Source organism: Danio aesculapii, chromosome 19 (genome assembly GCF_903798145.1).
Source record: "Danio aesculapii chromosome 19, fDanAes4.1, whole genome shotgun sequence".
Lineage (NCBI taxonomy): Eukaryota > Metazoa > Chordata > Actinopteri > Cypriniformes > Danionidae > Danio > Danio aesculapii.
In genome coordinates, this window is record NC_079453.1 from 19,392,549 (window position 1) to 19,407,827 (window position 15,279).

Consider the following 15,279-nt stretch of genomic DNA (forward strand, 5'->3'; position numbering starts at 1 on the left):
ACTGAAGGGAGGATTCCCTTTCTAGTACAAGGGTGTTGGCATGAACTCAAGCCTTCGTTGTTAAGGCAACCCTGGTATAATATGCAAATAAGCACATTTGTCTAACATAAATTAATCCTATCATAGCATCGTGCTGATATGCTGTAAATGAGAGATGGGATTCCCTCTTCAAAGGCAGTCCTCACAATGCAGGTGGATATTAGGTGATATTTCTCCAAGTTAGTGAATAATTCAGTTTAATTAATGACAGACAGACAGATAGACAGACAGATAGACAGATAGATAGATAGATAGATAGATAGATAGATAGATAGATAGATAGATAGATAGATAGATAGATAGATATTTGAACTACTTACCAGTGAGTACCAGAATTACATAATAGTTTCTGTTCTGTTGTGTTTTAAAATGCCGTCTCGTGGTTGGCTCTGTGGTGGATTTTCATTGGTTTCCTAAACATCAATCTCCGGATGCCCCGCCTACGACCACTCACCTCACCGCGGAACTCAAAACACGGTTCGAGGTTCAAACCTGAGCTGGAGTCCGTGAACTTAAAACCAGTGGTCTCTCTTCCACCTTGCGCTGCTCTCTCGGATTACAGCGGTGCGTCACGGACATTTCGTTCGTGATATACACTTCCTAGAAGCCAAGTTACTTAAGACCTGGCAGGTAGGAGAAGAGGGATGGTGAACCCGACGACAGTCGCTTTGTCCAAAGTATAAATGTGCTGATAAGGCGTTTTTGCTAAGTGGACCGTCAGTGACACGACGACAGAGCCGCCGCGCCACGCTGTCACTCTGAACCTGGCGACTGTGGTAGGCACTGACTTTGTTTCAAGTAATATACGTTAATGTAAATAACCATTTAATGATCAAACAAGAGCTAGCGTTTGTAAGAGAAGAATTATAACTGTGATTTCTGCACTTATGTCGTAAAAATATGTCCACTGATGTACATCCGGTCTTATAAATAAAGTATGTTTTGTTTAACGTTATATCAGTCTCGAATCCCGATCATAGCCGTTTATTTTTTCTTTTGAGTTTACTGTCGCCTTAGAAACCCTTTAAAACTATTTCCTGTCCTCATCATCATGGGTTTACTGACTCATCTGTGAGCCAATTACGCAGTTTTGTTTAAATTCACTACATATTTTTCCTTGTTCATTTTCGGCTCAGGCAGCTTTGCAGTTTGTTATGAAAGTTTGAAAAAATGTACGATGTGATTGATTGGTTTTGTAAGAGTCACTGTGTTGCTGTGGCAACAACAAGGGGACCTGCATCGTGGACTAGAGTCAGTCACGACCACAAATATTGTGTTGTTGTGTAGCACAATTCATACACTCCCTAACCCTCGTTATTTGTCGTTTATTGCTGCTAATTTATTGTTAGAAAATTAGAAACCTCAATATGTTGCTCTATTGTCAGCACCTTTATTATCTGCTTTAAAAGTGGTTTCAATGAATTTATTGACATGAGGGACAGTTCACGCAAAATCTTTAATATGTTATTTAGTGACCTTCATTCTGTTCAGTTTTTTTCTTGGAGGCAGAAAGTGACTAGCAGCAGGTTTTTTTTTGTTGAACACAAGAGATGATATTTTTGAAGAGTTTTGATATACAATCAAACTGTATATACTGTGTTGGTTTTTTGGGGGGGGTGGGGAAGGGGGGGTAAGTTTTGCTACTTGAAACAAACACTTTTGCATTATTTGTGTAATATTATTTAGTAAAACATTCTCATTTAAAAAGGGTACAATTAAATACATAACCTGTGCTTGATCAGCATTTAGGATCTGTCAGTTCAGTGACTGCCTGTCGGATTTTTGGAGGTGATACAACATTTGATAGAGGTGGCTACCTTGTAATTATCTATGCAAACAACAACAACAACAACAACAACAAAAACCTGACAAAATTGATTTGTCCTTTATGGGCCTGCTACACCTTCACAAAGAAAGCTCATACTTTTCAAGCCCTCTGCCATCTTTTAGACTGCAGCTCTGCATCTTTTCATTTGGCCAGAGGAGAAATGGTCACCATGACTAAATCTGGGCTGCGGCTGAAATCGCATAATTCCATACTATATAGTACATTAAAACTGTATGGAAGCTGAGCGTTATTTCCGAATTCATAGTATTCGAAAAACAGTACGCGACATGTACCTGTATGATCTACTACTTCCGGCGAGATTCTGAAGTGTGTATGCGATGGACTCTACGCTATCATGTGCTATCATGTTTATTGACTGTACGTTTCTAACAGTCGTGCAGTAAATTCAAATGTAGTACCTACTTGAGTAGTAGGCAATTTTGGACCTGTTTCTCTCAAGATTTGTTCTTCACTTCGGTCAGGTGGTGCAGTTTTGGTTCCTTACCACCGTTGCCTCTGACTTGCTTGGTTGGGGCTAGTGAAATTGTTTCTTAGGGTGCTTTCACACTAGTCTGCACCCAGGTTCGTTTGCCGACAGAGTATGGTACGTTTGGCTATAGTGTGAACGTTGTCTTCTGAACTCGGGTGCGCACCCACGAACAGTACCCGGGTCCGCCTGAACGAGGTGGTGTGAGGTACGGATTGTGCAAACTCTGGTACAGTTTACTTCTGATATGCATGCAAGTGTACCAAACAACGAAAGTGAACCACCAACTGTACAACAAACTTTAGTTTTCATAATGTTCATTCGCTTGTGTATGTCTGTGTTTCACCTACCTTGGCGGCAAGCGGGACCGACGCAGGGCAAACAGTGATAATGTCTGCTGGTCTCCCCTACAGACGAGTTCTGCAGACATTGCGTGATGTTCTGAACGTTTTTAATATATTTTTTTGTGGCACATAGACACAAGTGGCTCTCTGTATTTTGATTTTGGTAACAAACACAAAAGATTCAGCAAAAGCAGAATGACTGTGATATGCCTAGCAACAACTGTACATAAAACAGCAGCTTGATGATACAAGCGTACCGGGGTTCAGAGGGGAAACAGATTATGTGAACACAAACTACTGTAGCTGAAAAGTTGGCAAGGGGGGGCAATCGAACCTGGGTTCGGTCCAGGAAATTGAAACAAGTGTGAAAGCAACCTTAGTGGCCTTCAACTGTGATTTTTTTTTAAATTAAACTGCACTGAATTAAACTGAACTGAACTTCAACAGTGAAATTTGTATTAAATTAAATTGAATCAATTTTCATTTAACTAGAATTACACCAGCATTCTAACACAAGCTGCTTTTGACAATCTTCATTGTAAAATTGCTATTAAAATGAAAATTACTTGTCTTGACTTGACTTTTGACTTCCATAGAAGCAGAAACAATACTATGGAAGTCAACAAGTCCAATAAGTGTTTGGTTGCGTATACTCTTCAAAATATCTTCTTTTGTGTTAAACAAGTATAGTCAGTGAAAGATGGCTGATGAAAGTGATTTTCATTTTTGGATGAACTATCCCTTGTGCCTTTCTGTTGTACTTGATGTTGCAGCATAAATTCAGATATATAACTTTTTGTGCTTCTTTTCACCTACCATTTTATGTAGCTTTTAGTACCTTCATTTAGACAATGAGGAAGAACTTCAAATATTGTTCCCCATCACAGTGTTGTTATGATCACTAGGATTTTCTAGGACTTTCATAATGTTGCTGAGATATGCTAGGTGGGTTTATGTGAGTTTGAAATGACTTGCGTGGCTTGTGACCTTTCTTATAGGTTTTCCCCAAATGTACTCTTGCCCAATTTATGCTTGAATAAATTGCTTTAAATCTTATTACAACACAATACTTTGTGTGCATTCTTTGAAGAGTTGACTGTCGACTGTCAGATTGACTCCTTAGTGGGTTAATTTTTTGGTCTGACACAAACCAATTACAAAAAGTTGTGTGGTAATATTCAATATGCTTAATGTACAGTAGTTAACTTTCATTTTCCCCTTAAGATCATGCTTTGAAGTCATGTGACTGAAGCACATTTCAAACACCTTAAGGGTTTTTTTGGTTTTCCATTTATAAAGTCACTGATGTCAGCTGCACTTTTCTGTTTGACTTTCTCCCACAATAGCTGTTCATTTGAGTCTAATGACCTTTACACTTTTTAATCTGGCCTGAGATGAGTTTGTATTTGTCATAAGTGTATCTTTGATATGCTTCTGTGCCCTTGGTCCCACATTACCGTCAGTCTACACCCCCACCCATGTTACAGTGTGTGGTGTTAATGATTGACTTGTATTATACAGGGACAGTCGTCATATTTTGTGTGTGCGCAATACTTAAACCCACGTTCTGTTCACATACCAAAAAAAGTCAGTATGAACAATGTCAGTTCCCATTTGACTTTTTTCTTTTGTTTGGCCCTACAGCTAAATCTGATTGTACTGCGTGGGCAACTTGTATGTTTACATCATAGGTTATTCAGACTCACCATACAAGACACATGAAAAGTTTAAATATCTACAAATGTCATCAGTATGGTGGCCAAGAGAGCTCAGCCTGTTGCAACTGAACAAAACATTTACTGAAACACATTTGCTAGGAATTTCACAATGCAACCAAGTGCAGGACCATAAATGTTCACATAGCAACCAAACATTAGCAAACATGCGACATGGCAAAAAATAAAATAAAAATCACAATATCAATCGATATTGATAATTATCACAATAAATGTCAAATCTTTATATAAATTAATTTTAAAGGCTTTTCAGCATGCTAGTCACTTTTGTGCAGCTGATTTAACAGATTTTGTAAAATGTTTTAACATTTTTCTGACAACATAATAATAAAAAAAAAAAAAAAAAAAAAAAAAAAAAAAAAAACAAACAAACAATCTTAACCATTTTTCAGCGTTTTTCAGTTGTCAACAACCAAAGATATTACCCTACAAGTTATTGTATTTTATTGTTCAACATCAGAAAAAAGTAAAGGTTTCAAACAAGTAAAAGGTGGGTTAATGGGGACAGAATTTTCAGGTTTGAATGAACTATCCTTTTAATGGTGAGTATGGTGAATTTAGGGTGAAATATCCTTTAATATATTTCATTTAGGGATGTTAATGATTACTTGATGATCGATTGTTGATAACCCTTTAATCTATAGACCTTATCAATAGCTACATTTCCATCCCCCCATTTTGTATATGCACATAAAAAATTGGTTGACTGAAATGCCAAGATGCGCATAAATTTTGAAAATGCGCATAAATAACATGCACATAACTAAGTAGGATAAACTTTTTATTCAATAAGAAAAGACGAGCATAAACTGCGATGGAATCACTTTCACTGCACAAACTGCAGTATGCGCATTAAAAAAGGTCATGTGATTTTGTTATAAGAGATAAAATGTGTGTGAATGAACAAACCAGCAGGTTGACCACATGCTGTTTTGGTCATTCTAAAATGCCTTAACCATTTTAGTATTAGTGTTATTATTTTATTAATGACCTGCAGAATTAAGAGCCTCTGCGCTCCGCATGTCACGCCTTTAAACACTACCGTGCGTTCACTACATGTCAGGATTGCTTTCTGAGGCCCAAATCATTTATTAAATAAAGAAAAGATTAATGCAGCTTCTCCTAACACAGTAAATTCTGTTTTTACTGTTGATATTTGGCGCCAGATAATCAGGAAGTGACGATTTTGTTCTCTTTGACTCGTTGAATGAAAACGTTGCTTTATTCGCACATCGTTAATGTGATGTTCCAGTTTTGTGCATAAAGGTAATTTGCAGTTTTAGATGGAAACATAGCTATTGACTACATCAGTTTCAAAAACAGATTTCTTTACAATTTAAAACAGCATTTTTGGATATTTTTTCAGCTGGAGATACTGTTAAACAAAAAAAATCGTACACATACCTTACACATACCACCATATAGCAGAAAATTTTGGCGGTTTTACAACCTGGACTTTTCCAAACCACGGTATACCTTGAAAATGGTTATCGCCCCATGCCTAGTACATAATGTACAACACAATATGGTCAATTAGCAGTAATGTAAATAAGTTGAAGTATACTTTATATTCACAACATAGAAAGCAAGGCAGTTCCTGGAGGAGTGTTTGTAGTGTGTACAAATGGGAGGATGCAAAACCACAGGAATTAATTTCCCCCTAAACACCAACATCTATTCAGAGGAGTTGTGCACGCTTGCTTGCCGGCATACCTCAGCCAAGCTTTAGACAAGTCTGGCTCTGTGAACTAAACAAAAATCAGACATTTAGATTAGAAAACCTGCACTGAAGTACTGGTATTTATACTCAACTTTTCAAACACGCATAAATTAAAAAGAAGCAAGCAAATGACCCCTTTTGAATTATAGGAAACTTACTTTGTATGGCATACCAACATGTTTATCCCAAGGCAAATTTGACTCACATATACAAGAGGACCTTTTGTGTGTGTGCTTTGTGTATTCACCACAAATTTGCCCTGGTGACTCATATCATGAGAATGACCAAAGCATTAGTAGTCTGTGGTGTCGCTGTGTTTTCCCTATCCACATACTCCCATAGTTTTAACATAAAGATTTAACATTATGTAAACATTACACACATGCATGCATGTATGTGTTGCTGGGTGTGGATGTACTCTATGATAAGGGTGTTTGTAGATGTTTGTGGTCATTCAGAGTGTTTGCCTGTGACATTTTATTTTAGCATTATTATATAGTAGTATTTATTAAATATCAGATTGTGTTTTCACATTTAGGGCCCTACCATTCACCCGGTGCAACAAGGCGTAAGATGTGTTTGGTGCGAGTTGTTGCTATTTTTGGACTAGCGCAACCCTAATTTTCATGTTTTGCGTCATGTTGTTTCAATAACAAATCCATTTGCGCCACTTTGTGGATTCGTGGGTGTTCCAGGCTAAAAAGAAGGTGTGTTAAGGCGCATTGTTGCTATTTTGAGGAACTAAAATAGACAGCTGTTTACCAAGTAAAAGCTGGTCCAGAGCATAGTAGTTATATGCAAGTCCAAAACATGTACACATACACACAGGATGTACAGCAATACACAAATATCTTTACATAGGAAAAAAATTAAAGGATTAAAATGTTACAAAAATTATTATTTTCTACATAAATATAAAAACCACTGCCTCCATGCCTTCATGTCAGGTTTTTTTAGTTTATTCATGACAATCTGCATTTGTATAATGTTGTTATTATTATTATTATTATTATTATTATTATTGTTATTATTAGCAGTATTATTTATTCCATGCATATTTAGATTTGTTTTAATAAAAACAAACTTAGATTTGTCCACCTGTCAGGTTTTGGAGACGTATGAATCACCATATGGGACATACTGTAAGAATAGGAGATGTGTTTGGATATAACTCCACACTGTTATTATTGATTATTTATTTGTTTGCTGGAAATTAGAACTGAATTTAGAAGTAGTTTTGAATCAAATCTTTGTGCTTAACAATTGCAATTAAATATGTAGGCTAATGAATGTCTGCAGTGGAGTGCGTACAACACTGTTTCCCTACCCATGAAAGTGAAGTAAAGAGTAAAAGTAAAATAAAAAGAAAGTAAAGAGGCCAAATGGAGGAGGCTTATTTTTTTTGTCCCTAGTAAAGCTTCCAGTTTTTCCACTAACAAAGTCCACCATGTAAATAGCAAATGCGCCATGGCATGACGCAAGAGGCTCTTAAGGGGAATGGGAAATGTGACTATGATTGGTTTAAATGCTCAAACACACCCATAACTCATTCAGAGAATAAGCACAACTATTTTGGATCATGCACCCGGTACAAAACATGTTTTTACATTTTTAAAATTAGAAAAGTGGATTCACACATGCCCTTAATGCTTTTGCACCATGTGCTTTAGACTTGGCGCCTACATCGTTGAAAAAGAGTCTTTTGACTCTACAGTTTGTTCTACAGTTTTAGATTGCGTTGCTGATTTAAATATTATGGAACCCTCCAGAGACACAAGTTTATTGTGCTTGCATGAAAACACTGGTCACAGAACTTGTAACGAATGAATGTTGCATTTTGCACTTGCAAACAACACACTTGAATGTAAAAAGTCCATTTGTAAATTTTCTATTATTAATCACTCACCCACATGTGCTTCCAAGCTATTGACCTTTAGAAGTTCAGTCAGAATATTATTAAACCACAAGAATACTTTTGTGCTCAAATAAAAAATATTGTATAAAAATAAAAACTTTATTCAAGTTTCTTCTGCTTGGTGTAAAATAACTTGATTTGCATTCCAAAGATAAACGAAGGTCTCAGGGTCTGGAATAACATGATTGGCAAGTAAACTATCCCTTTAAGACCATCATTCTGTCATGTTAGCTTATATATTGCTTAATATATGTAAATGTCAGGATGTGCATAAAATAATAAAATACACAAATAAATGCTCAATTGAGGGGCATACTTTTATAATAACATAAGAAAGCATTTGAATAAGTTTTAAAAACACATTTGTTTAAGATTTGTCTTGCTGCATATTCCTGTGACTGGATTATTTTACTGATCAGTGGACCAAAGGTTGATTTGTTCACTCAGAAATACCTGAGCCAAAGTCTTAAATCAAAATTGTTTGGATAAATGACCTCCCAGAGGCCTGTTGCAAGTTCACGTTTAGTTTGAGCAAACACTGAGTTTTTGGGCTCGAGAAGGCAGTTTGGTTTTGATCAAGTTTTGTCACCGTGGTAACTTGAGCTACATGGCTAACCTGCTCCGGAGCAAGTTTTATTCCGGTTTAGAGATTGCAGACCCAAACTGGATTAATCAGCTGTGACCTATATCTGATGCAATAAAGCCATTGCCAGTTTCCATGCTTCTTTTTTTGCTTTTTTATTTATAATAATTTGTTTATATTATGTCAATTATAATATTTAAATATATATTCAAATACATTTGAATCGACAATTATTGCTACTAATGGCTTTAATAATTACATTTAAATATTCATATACGTTTTTATTCAATGTCTTTTTGAGTTTATTAAAATTATTAAAATAAATGATTGATTTGCATTGATATAATAATGTTTTCTTTAACTTGCCTTATCAGACTTTCACTGCATCAACCTTGTGTTTAAATTGATTATTTCTGGCAGTGATATCTCCATCTTCAACCGTCAAGTGAATTGTGCTGACTCTCGCAAGAAATCATTAAAACTGACTGACTCTCTCATGTTCTGTGTGATTGGCTGTTTGCTGCACTTGTCATATTTTTATGTGCATGCTATCCAGTGTTAATTGCTAACTCTGTGTTAAACCCTGACTTAACAGAGAATGTTTATATCAACCATAGTGAAACAATGTATCCTAATTTTTGCATTGGATTTGTCAACCTGAAACTTACTCTGCAACCTGGAGTTTGTTCAACTCGATTAGTGCAACAGGCCTCAGAACTGTCTTTAACCTTGCAGCATTTGTTACCGTGTGTGTGAGTCTGAAGTGAAAATTACTATGTAGATTGGTAGGGTAGCGGTTCCCCTGGTTGCCACAACTTCCATTTTTTTTATCATTGGTAATTTGTGACCTTTTACCTATTTTTCCCTCTTTATAATAACAGAACTAAATTCAAAAATATTATTTATGCAACATTCAGATTTAGCTCTTGATGTTTATCTGATTTGGTAAACGAGCAATTCCATGCCAAATGTCTGCCATGCCATGAAAGTAATAAAGTTTTCACCAAAATAACAAAACCCTTGTTTTTTGTTTGCGTATGCTTGTATTTTATAGTACTGTTTTGGTTTCAGGAAATGTTTAAGGAAATGGGCTTATTTATCATATGAGCTGTGCACCAATGATAATTCTTTTTTTAACCAACTGTGTTTCGTGATTCTGAAGAATCACTAGTTTATACATTGTTAACAGTAGGGATGCACCGATACAATTTTTTGGAAATGATCAATCCAAAAAGAGTATCTACCGATACTGCACAGTTTTTTTAACATAATATAGCTTCTATATGTGCTAATCATAAACTCAAATAAAATATCTTCTTTAGTAAAAATAACAGACCTATAGGCCTACTGTATATGACAGACCACACAATCTAACTTAAAACATGGTGCTTGCTGTGAACTAGGCTACATTATTTGAGCATTTGTTACAACATTGGTAGGATCTGTTGTGGTCCAGTTTATGTTTCCTGTTTAATATTAAGATATATTCGTTGAAATCTGTAATAGGCTACCACTATTGACCCTCATCGATGGTAAAATAACCAGCCTTTCAGCAAAGCCTAATATTTTCCTGCGGGTTTGACGAAGACTAAACTAAACTGTCTGAGGCCAGTTTTTTATTAAACACTTTAATAGTGCATGGCAGGCTTAAAACCTCACTTAAACCTGCCATGAATGAGACGAAGAAAATTAAAGCACATCAACACCGAGGAAAAATCAGATGCTCAAGACATAATCTTTAAAATAATGACTTGTATTAAAAACTGTAGCAAATATATGACAAGGTTTATATGATAAATAAACCTTAATACATTAATACAATAGTACATTAATTAAATCCTTATATTCCATGGAGCAAAGCAATTCAACCATCCACACAGTTGCATTCATTGTTCATATATTTTTGTTTAAAAATTATCTTTTTGCAACGAATTTCATTTAATTTTGTATCTTAATTATACTGTATTTTTGTTGGTCAGTTATTGAGAAAATAAACAAGGACTACAAATAACATTTGAGGTAAAGTTAAAACCAGTCTATTATGGATGGGACCATTATCAACACCTCATGTAGGGATAGTTCACCCATAAATGAAAATTATGTCATCGTTTACCTAGGCATGGGACAATAACCGGTTATAAGGTTTACCGCGGTTTGGGAAAGTCAAGCTTTTAAAACCACAAAAATTTTCTGTTATACTGTTCCTAAGGTATATCTAAGTTTTTTAATGTTTGTTTATGTGTTGTAAATAAATCTGTGTTTTTGTAACTAATGAAGACAGCAGAAGTCAATGATTTATTTGAAATATTTAGCCTGACATGTTTACTGTTCCAAAATATTATAAATGTTTCCTAAAATAAAATATATTGTGTTCAATGGGGGAAAAAGGTTGTTTATTTTTACTCAGACAATTAAAAAGAACTTATTTTAGAGCAGCAATCACAATTCCGTGACACTGTGAAACCTTGGTATTTTTATTAAATATATTATTTTTAGGTTATCGTACCATCTGAAACTTTTACCGGCCCATGCCTACTCACCCTTTACTTGAGTTTTTTTGTTCTGTTAAACTCAAAGAAATTACTGAAGAATGTTGGAAATATGTAACCATTGACTTCAATAGAATTTGCTTATCATATTATGGAAGTCAAGGGCAAGGGTATGGAGAAAGTAAAGGGTGAATAATGACAGAACTTTCATTTTGGGTGAGCTTAGCCTTTAGATACTGTTAAACACAACCAGAGTGGATGAATGAATCATCTGACCTTGTCATAAATCTAGAAACTCCTCCATAAAGATATTGCACACAAGAGTTTAAAAGGTTGGTTTCTGATTGAAAGTCTGTTTCTCTGTTGTGACAGCAACACTTCAAATGTTTGCACCATGCAAGCAAACCCATGTTTCAGAAAGTTTTCCACGCACTTTCAAATGCTTGCCATTGCAAAAGGTCTTGTGGTGTTATAAATAATTGCTTCTGATGCAGTGTCATTTGCAACCCACTCAAATCTGCATGTTATTGTATCTAAATGTCTTTTTAATGGGTTAAAATTGAGAGAATAAACCGGCAGCTCTTTTTGTTCATACTCAAGTGAGTGTTTGAATGCGAGTTGTAACCTATTGCATGATCCACTGAAAGAAGAAAGGATAGGGGCACAAGAACAGTGTGTCCCAGGTTTAGAACATACGTGCCTGTGCAGCCAAAACAGCGCGTTCCGAAAACAGACACACACAAACAGATGCACACACACTTTCTTTCTCTCTCTCTCTCTCTCGACTCAGGAGAGATGAAGTACTGTCTGAACAAACAACCCGATAAACGTTATTTGTTCCTTCAGTTTTGTTTATCTAACTTTTTGATGCCAATTATGTTAATTTTCTTCCAAAGGTTTCCCTTGCAATATTAAAGGGCACCTATGATGAAAGTCATCTTTTGTAAGCTGTTTGGACAGAACTGTGTAGGTATAGTGTGTTCACAGTCATATTGGAGTGATTGAAACACAATTAGTTTCTTTTTTTTTAATTTACTGAAGTTAAAATAGGATCCAATCCTTCCCATTTTGAGGCCCCCCGCAATGTGACGTAGGAGTGCGGTTTCCCCGCCCAACAAATTGATTGACAGCCGCGTATTAACATGTCTCCGAAGTAACACATATAATCATTTCCACAAGACAGAACGTGTGCAAAGCAACTGGGGTTAAAAGATCTGTTCGGCTCTCTGTGATCATCAATCATCATCAAATGTGATCAAGAATGAGTTTTAAGAGTTTACAACGTTTTAAAAACACTGCATTTTTGTAATGAATTACAGCGATTTTGCAGTCTTTATCACCACAGCCGCATGTCAGTACAATTATAAAAGATGACACTTCAATCCTGGTTTGTGGATTTTAAATCAGGTTCATGGTTTCCGCTACATTCATTCTTCCATGGCGGGGTGCCACGCCAAAATTCATCTCGCCACAGCTACAATACAGCTTTCCATTCAAAACATTTTATTTTTTTAATAGCGGGTAATAATCGCACTAAAACGTATTAAAAGGTAAGTGAATTATAACAGCGCAAACTTTTTTTGTAACCGTAGTAGTGCTGTGCGTAATTTGTTTAACCCTTTAAGGTTACGTGCTGACTGACTGACTGACAGGTGCATGATGCGTGAGGTCAGCAAACATGACGTATAGCCTTTTCACTTTACTTCACGATGCATTAATATCGCTCTGTAGGTCTATCAGAGACATTCATAAATATTCCTAGCAAATCTGATAAATGATGGAGACATAAACGCACTAAATCGCACTTCAGCAGCGTTTATTTGAGAGCACACAAGAAGATCTGCGCGCTCTTAAAGCGGCTTATATTTGAGGGCCGTGCAAGAAGTTTTGTGCACGAGCAGAGGCGCTCAAGCAAAGAGATCTGCATGCTGTAGGCTATTACATGAATGTGATCTCGACTTCTAATACTGTGCTCACGACATTTGTCATTGAAATAACGCCACAGGTAGTTGGTAGATCTGTGTAGAAAAAGGCCTGCCGCCACATCTGGAAAAAATCCTAGAGGAAACACTGAGGTTTATTTTGTACATTAACATAACGGATATCCATAAAGCAGTGCATATTAACATGTATTCTGTCACATTTGCTGTTCAAAGTTAAACGCACACACTGTGCATGAACTTTGTAACGACATTGTGTGTGACTCATCATCGCAGAAAGGTTTGAATTAACTCCACAACAAATACATCATATAATCATTGGGAAAGTTCTCACTGTAGTATTTCTCACAAACTTTATGTGAGATCTGCTTACTTCATGCCTGTCACTGTGCTGTTTATCTGATGCAGCCATAGAGATTGATACTCTGACAGACTCGTGGTAACGGTGGGTGAACTAACATTGAAGGTACAGTCAACAAAAACAGCTACATTGTGTTCAGAACAGAAAATTCCAATATTCTGACAGGTTAAATATAAATCATATACTATAAATATACTGTGAACTATAAATAATGTCATGAGTGTTTTGATCTGAAATTTTACAGACACATTCTGAAGACACAAAAGACTTCTCTTAAATCTTGAAAAAGGGGTAAAATAGGTGCCCTTTAAGGTTTTAAATGAAAAAAAAAATCCTGTGTCTAGTTATTCGTGACAAAAGTAGCATAATTCCCAGATTAAGTTTGATAAATAGATAAGCTAGATTTATTTGCTTGCTTTTTTTTTTTTTTTTTTTTTTTTTTTTTGGATGCCATTTTAATGGTCAAAGTTTAACTGTTCATACTGGTTTAATCATCATGGGGTTTTTGTAAGTTTCAACATAAAAGTTTATCAAATAAAAATTTATATAAAAGTTTATAAACATTATAATGTTTTTAGTGTAAAAATATTCATTTGGCTTCATTCGATTTATTTATTTATTTATTTTGAATTTTTTCTTCCCTTCAGACTATTAAGTAAATGTGAAAATTTACTCTTCGTTTGCTCGCATTCAAGTTGTTTCAGACATTTCATTAATATTCTGCTTAACACAAAAGAAGGTGTTAATAAGAATGTTGGAAATCAAATAGTTTATAGTAGCCACTAACCATCATGGAAGGAAGAAAAATCAATTTTCATGTTTATGGAAGCCATTTCTTTAACATTTTTCAACTGTTCAATTTACTTTGAATTATATGAATTATTTGATGATTCCATCCAAGTCAATATATCTATTATCTTAATATATATGTACAGATTAATTGATTTTTCTGCCTTCGCTATCATTTTCTGACAGTATTTGCCACACACTTCTTATAATTGTCTGTGTGTTTTGCCCTCTGCTGGCCACTTGATGTAACACAGGTACTGTCATTTTGCATTGAGGGTTGCCTTTTTTGTCTTCACAGTAAGTCAATTGCAAGATGAGTTCAGATGAGCAATTGTCACCACTGTCTCCCAAGACGTCACCTGTCACACCATTTCAACAACGGAAAGAGAGTAATTCTTCATCGGATGACAACAGACAGGCAAGACAAGTAAGTTTAGAGGTGGATTGAGAACTTAAATGATTTCATTTGTCATAACATTAAGCGTGAAATTATTACATTTTATATTATAGCAGTGGATTATGATCATACTTTGACTTAAGTTGTGATGACATTATTTGCTATCATCTACATCAGCATAGAGAGGAAATAATGTTATCAAATTTCTTATTGCAATTGAATTGCTAAAGCTTTTATCACAATATACAGCATTATCAAGATATGACCTAATTTACAAAAAAGTTTGACTTCAACGGTTATAATAACCAGAAAAAAATTTTGTATATTGCTTTATTTTATATACGTGTTCAGAGTAAATGTTTTAAACAAATCAAATTGTAAAAGAATTGTAAAGTAAGTTTATGCAATAGAATCAACAGTGAGAAATAACCACATTTATTACAATTACCATGTTAATATTAGTTAGAACAACTGAATTTTGCTATTTATTAACTCAGATTAATAAAATGATTACAACTTTTGATATTAATACATTAATAGTCATTAACAAAAAAATAAATATTACTAAAGATTAATAAAAGTTTGTGGAGTTTCTGTTGTGATGCAAGTTTAGCTACATTGTAAAGTGTTAACAAAAATAGCCCTATAAAA

At 35.1% G+C, this 15,279-nt stretch overlaps 1 protein-coding gene across 1 annotated transcript in view; it reads left to right on the forward strand.

Moving 5' to 3' along the window:
• Nucleotides 1-494: 494 nt before the first annotated feature.
• The window catches only part of osbpl3a (oxysterol binding protein-like 3a), a 36,994-nt gene continuing 22,209 nt past the window's right edge, over nucleotides 495-15,279 (forward strand). Inside the window, exons 1-2 of the mRNA XM_056479305.1 lie at nucleotides 495-815; nucleotides 14,530-14,658. Of these exons, the coding sequence (XP_056335280.1) occupies nucleotides 14,545-14,658 (114 nt within the window). The 5' untranslated portion in view covers nucleotides 495-815; nucleotides 14,530-14,544. The remainder of the gene's footprint in view (nucleotides 816-14,529; nucleotides 14,659-15,279) is intronic.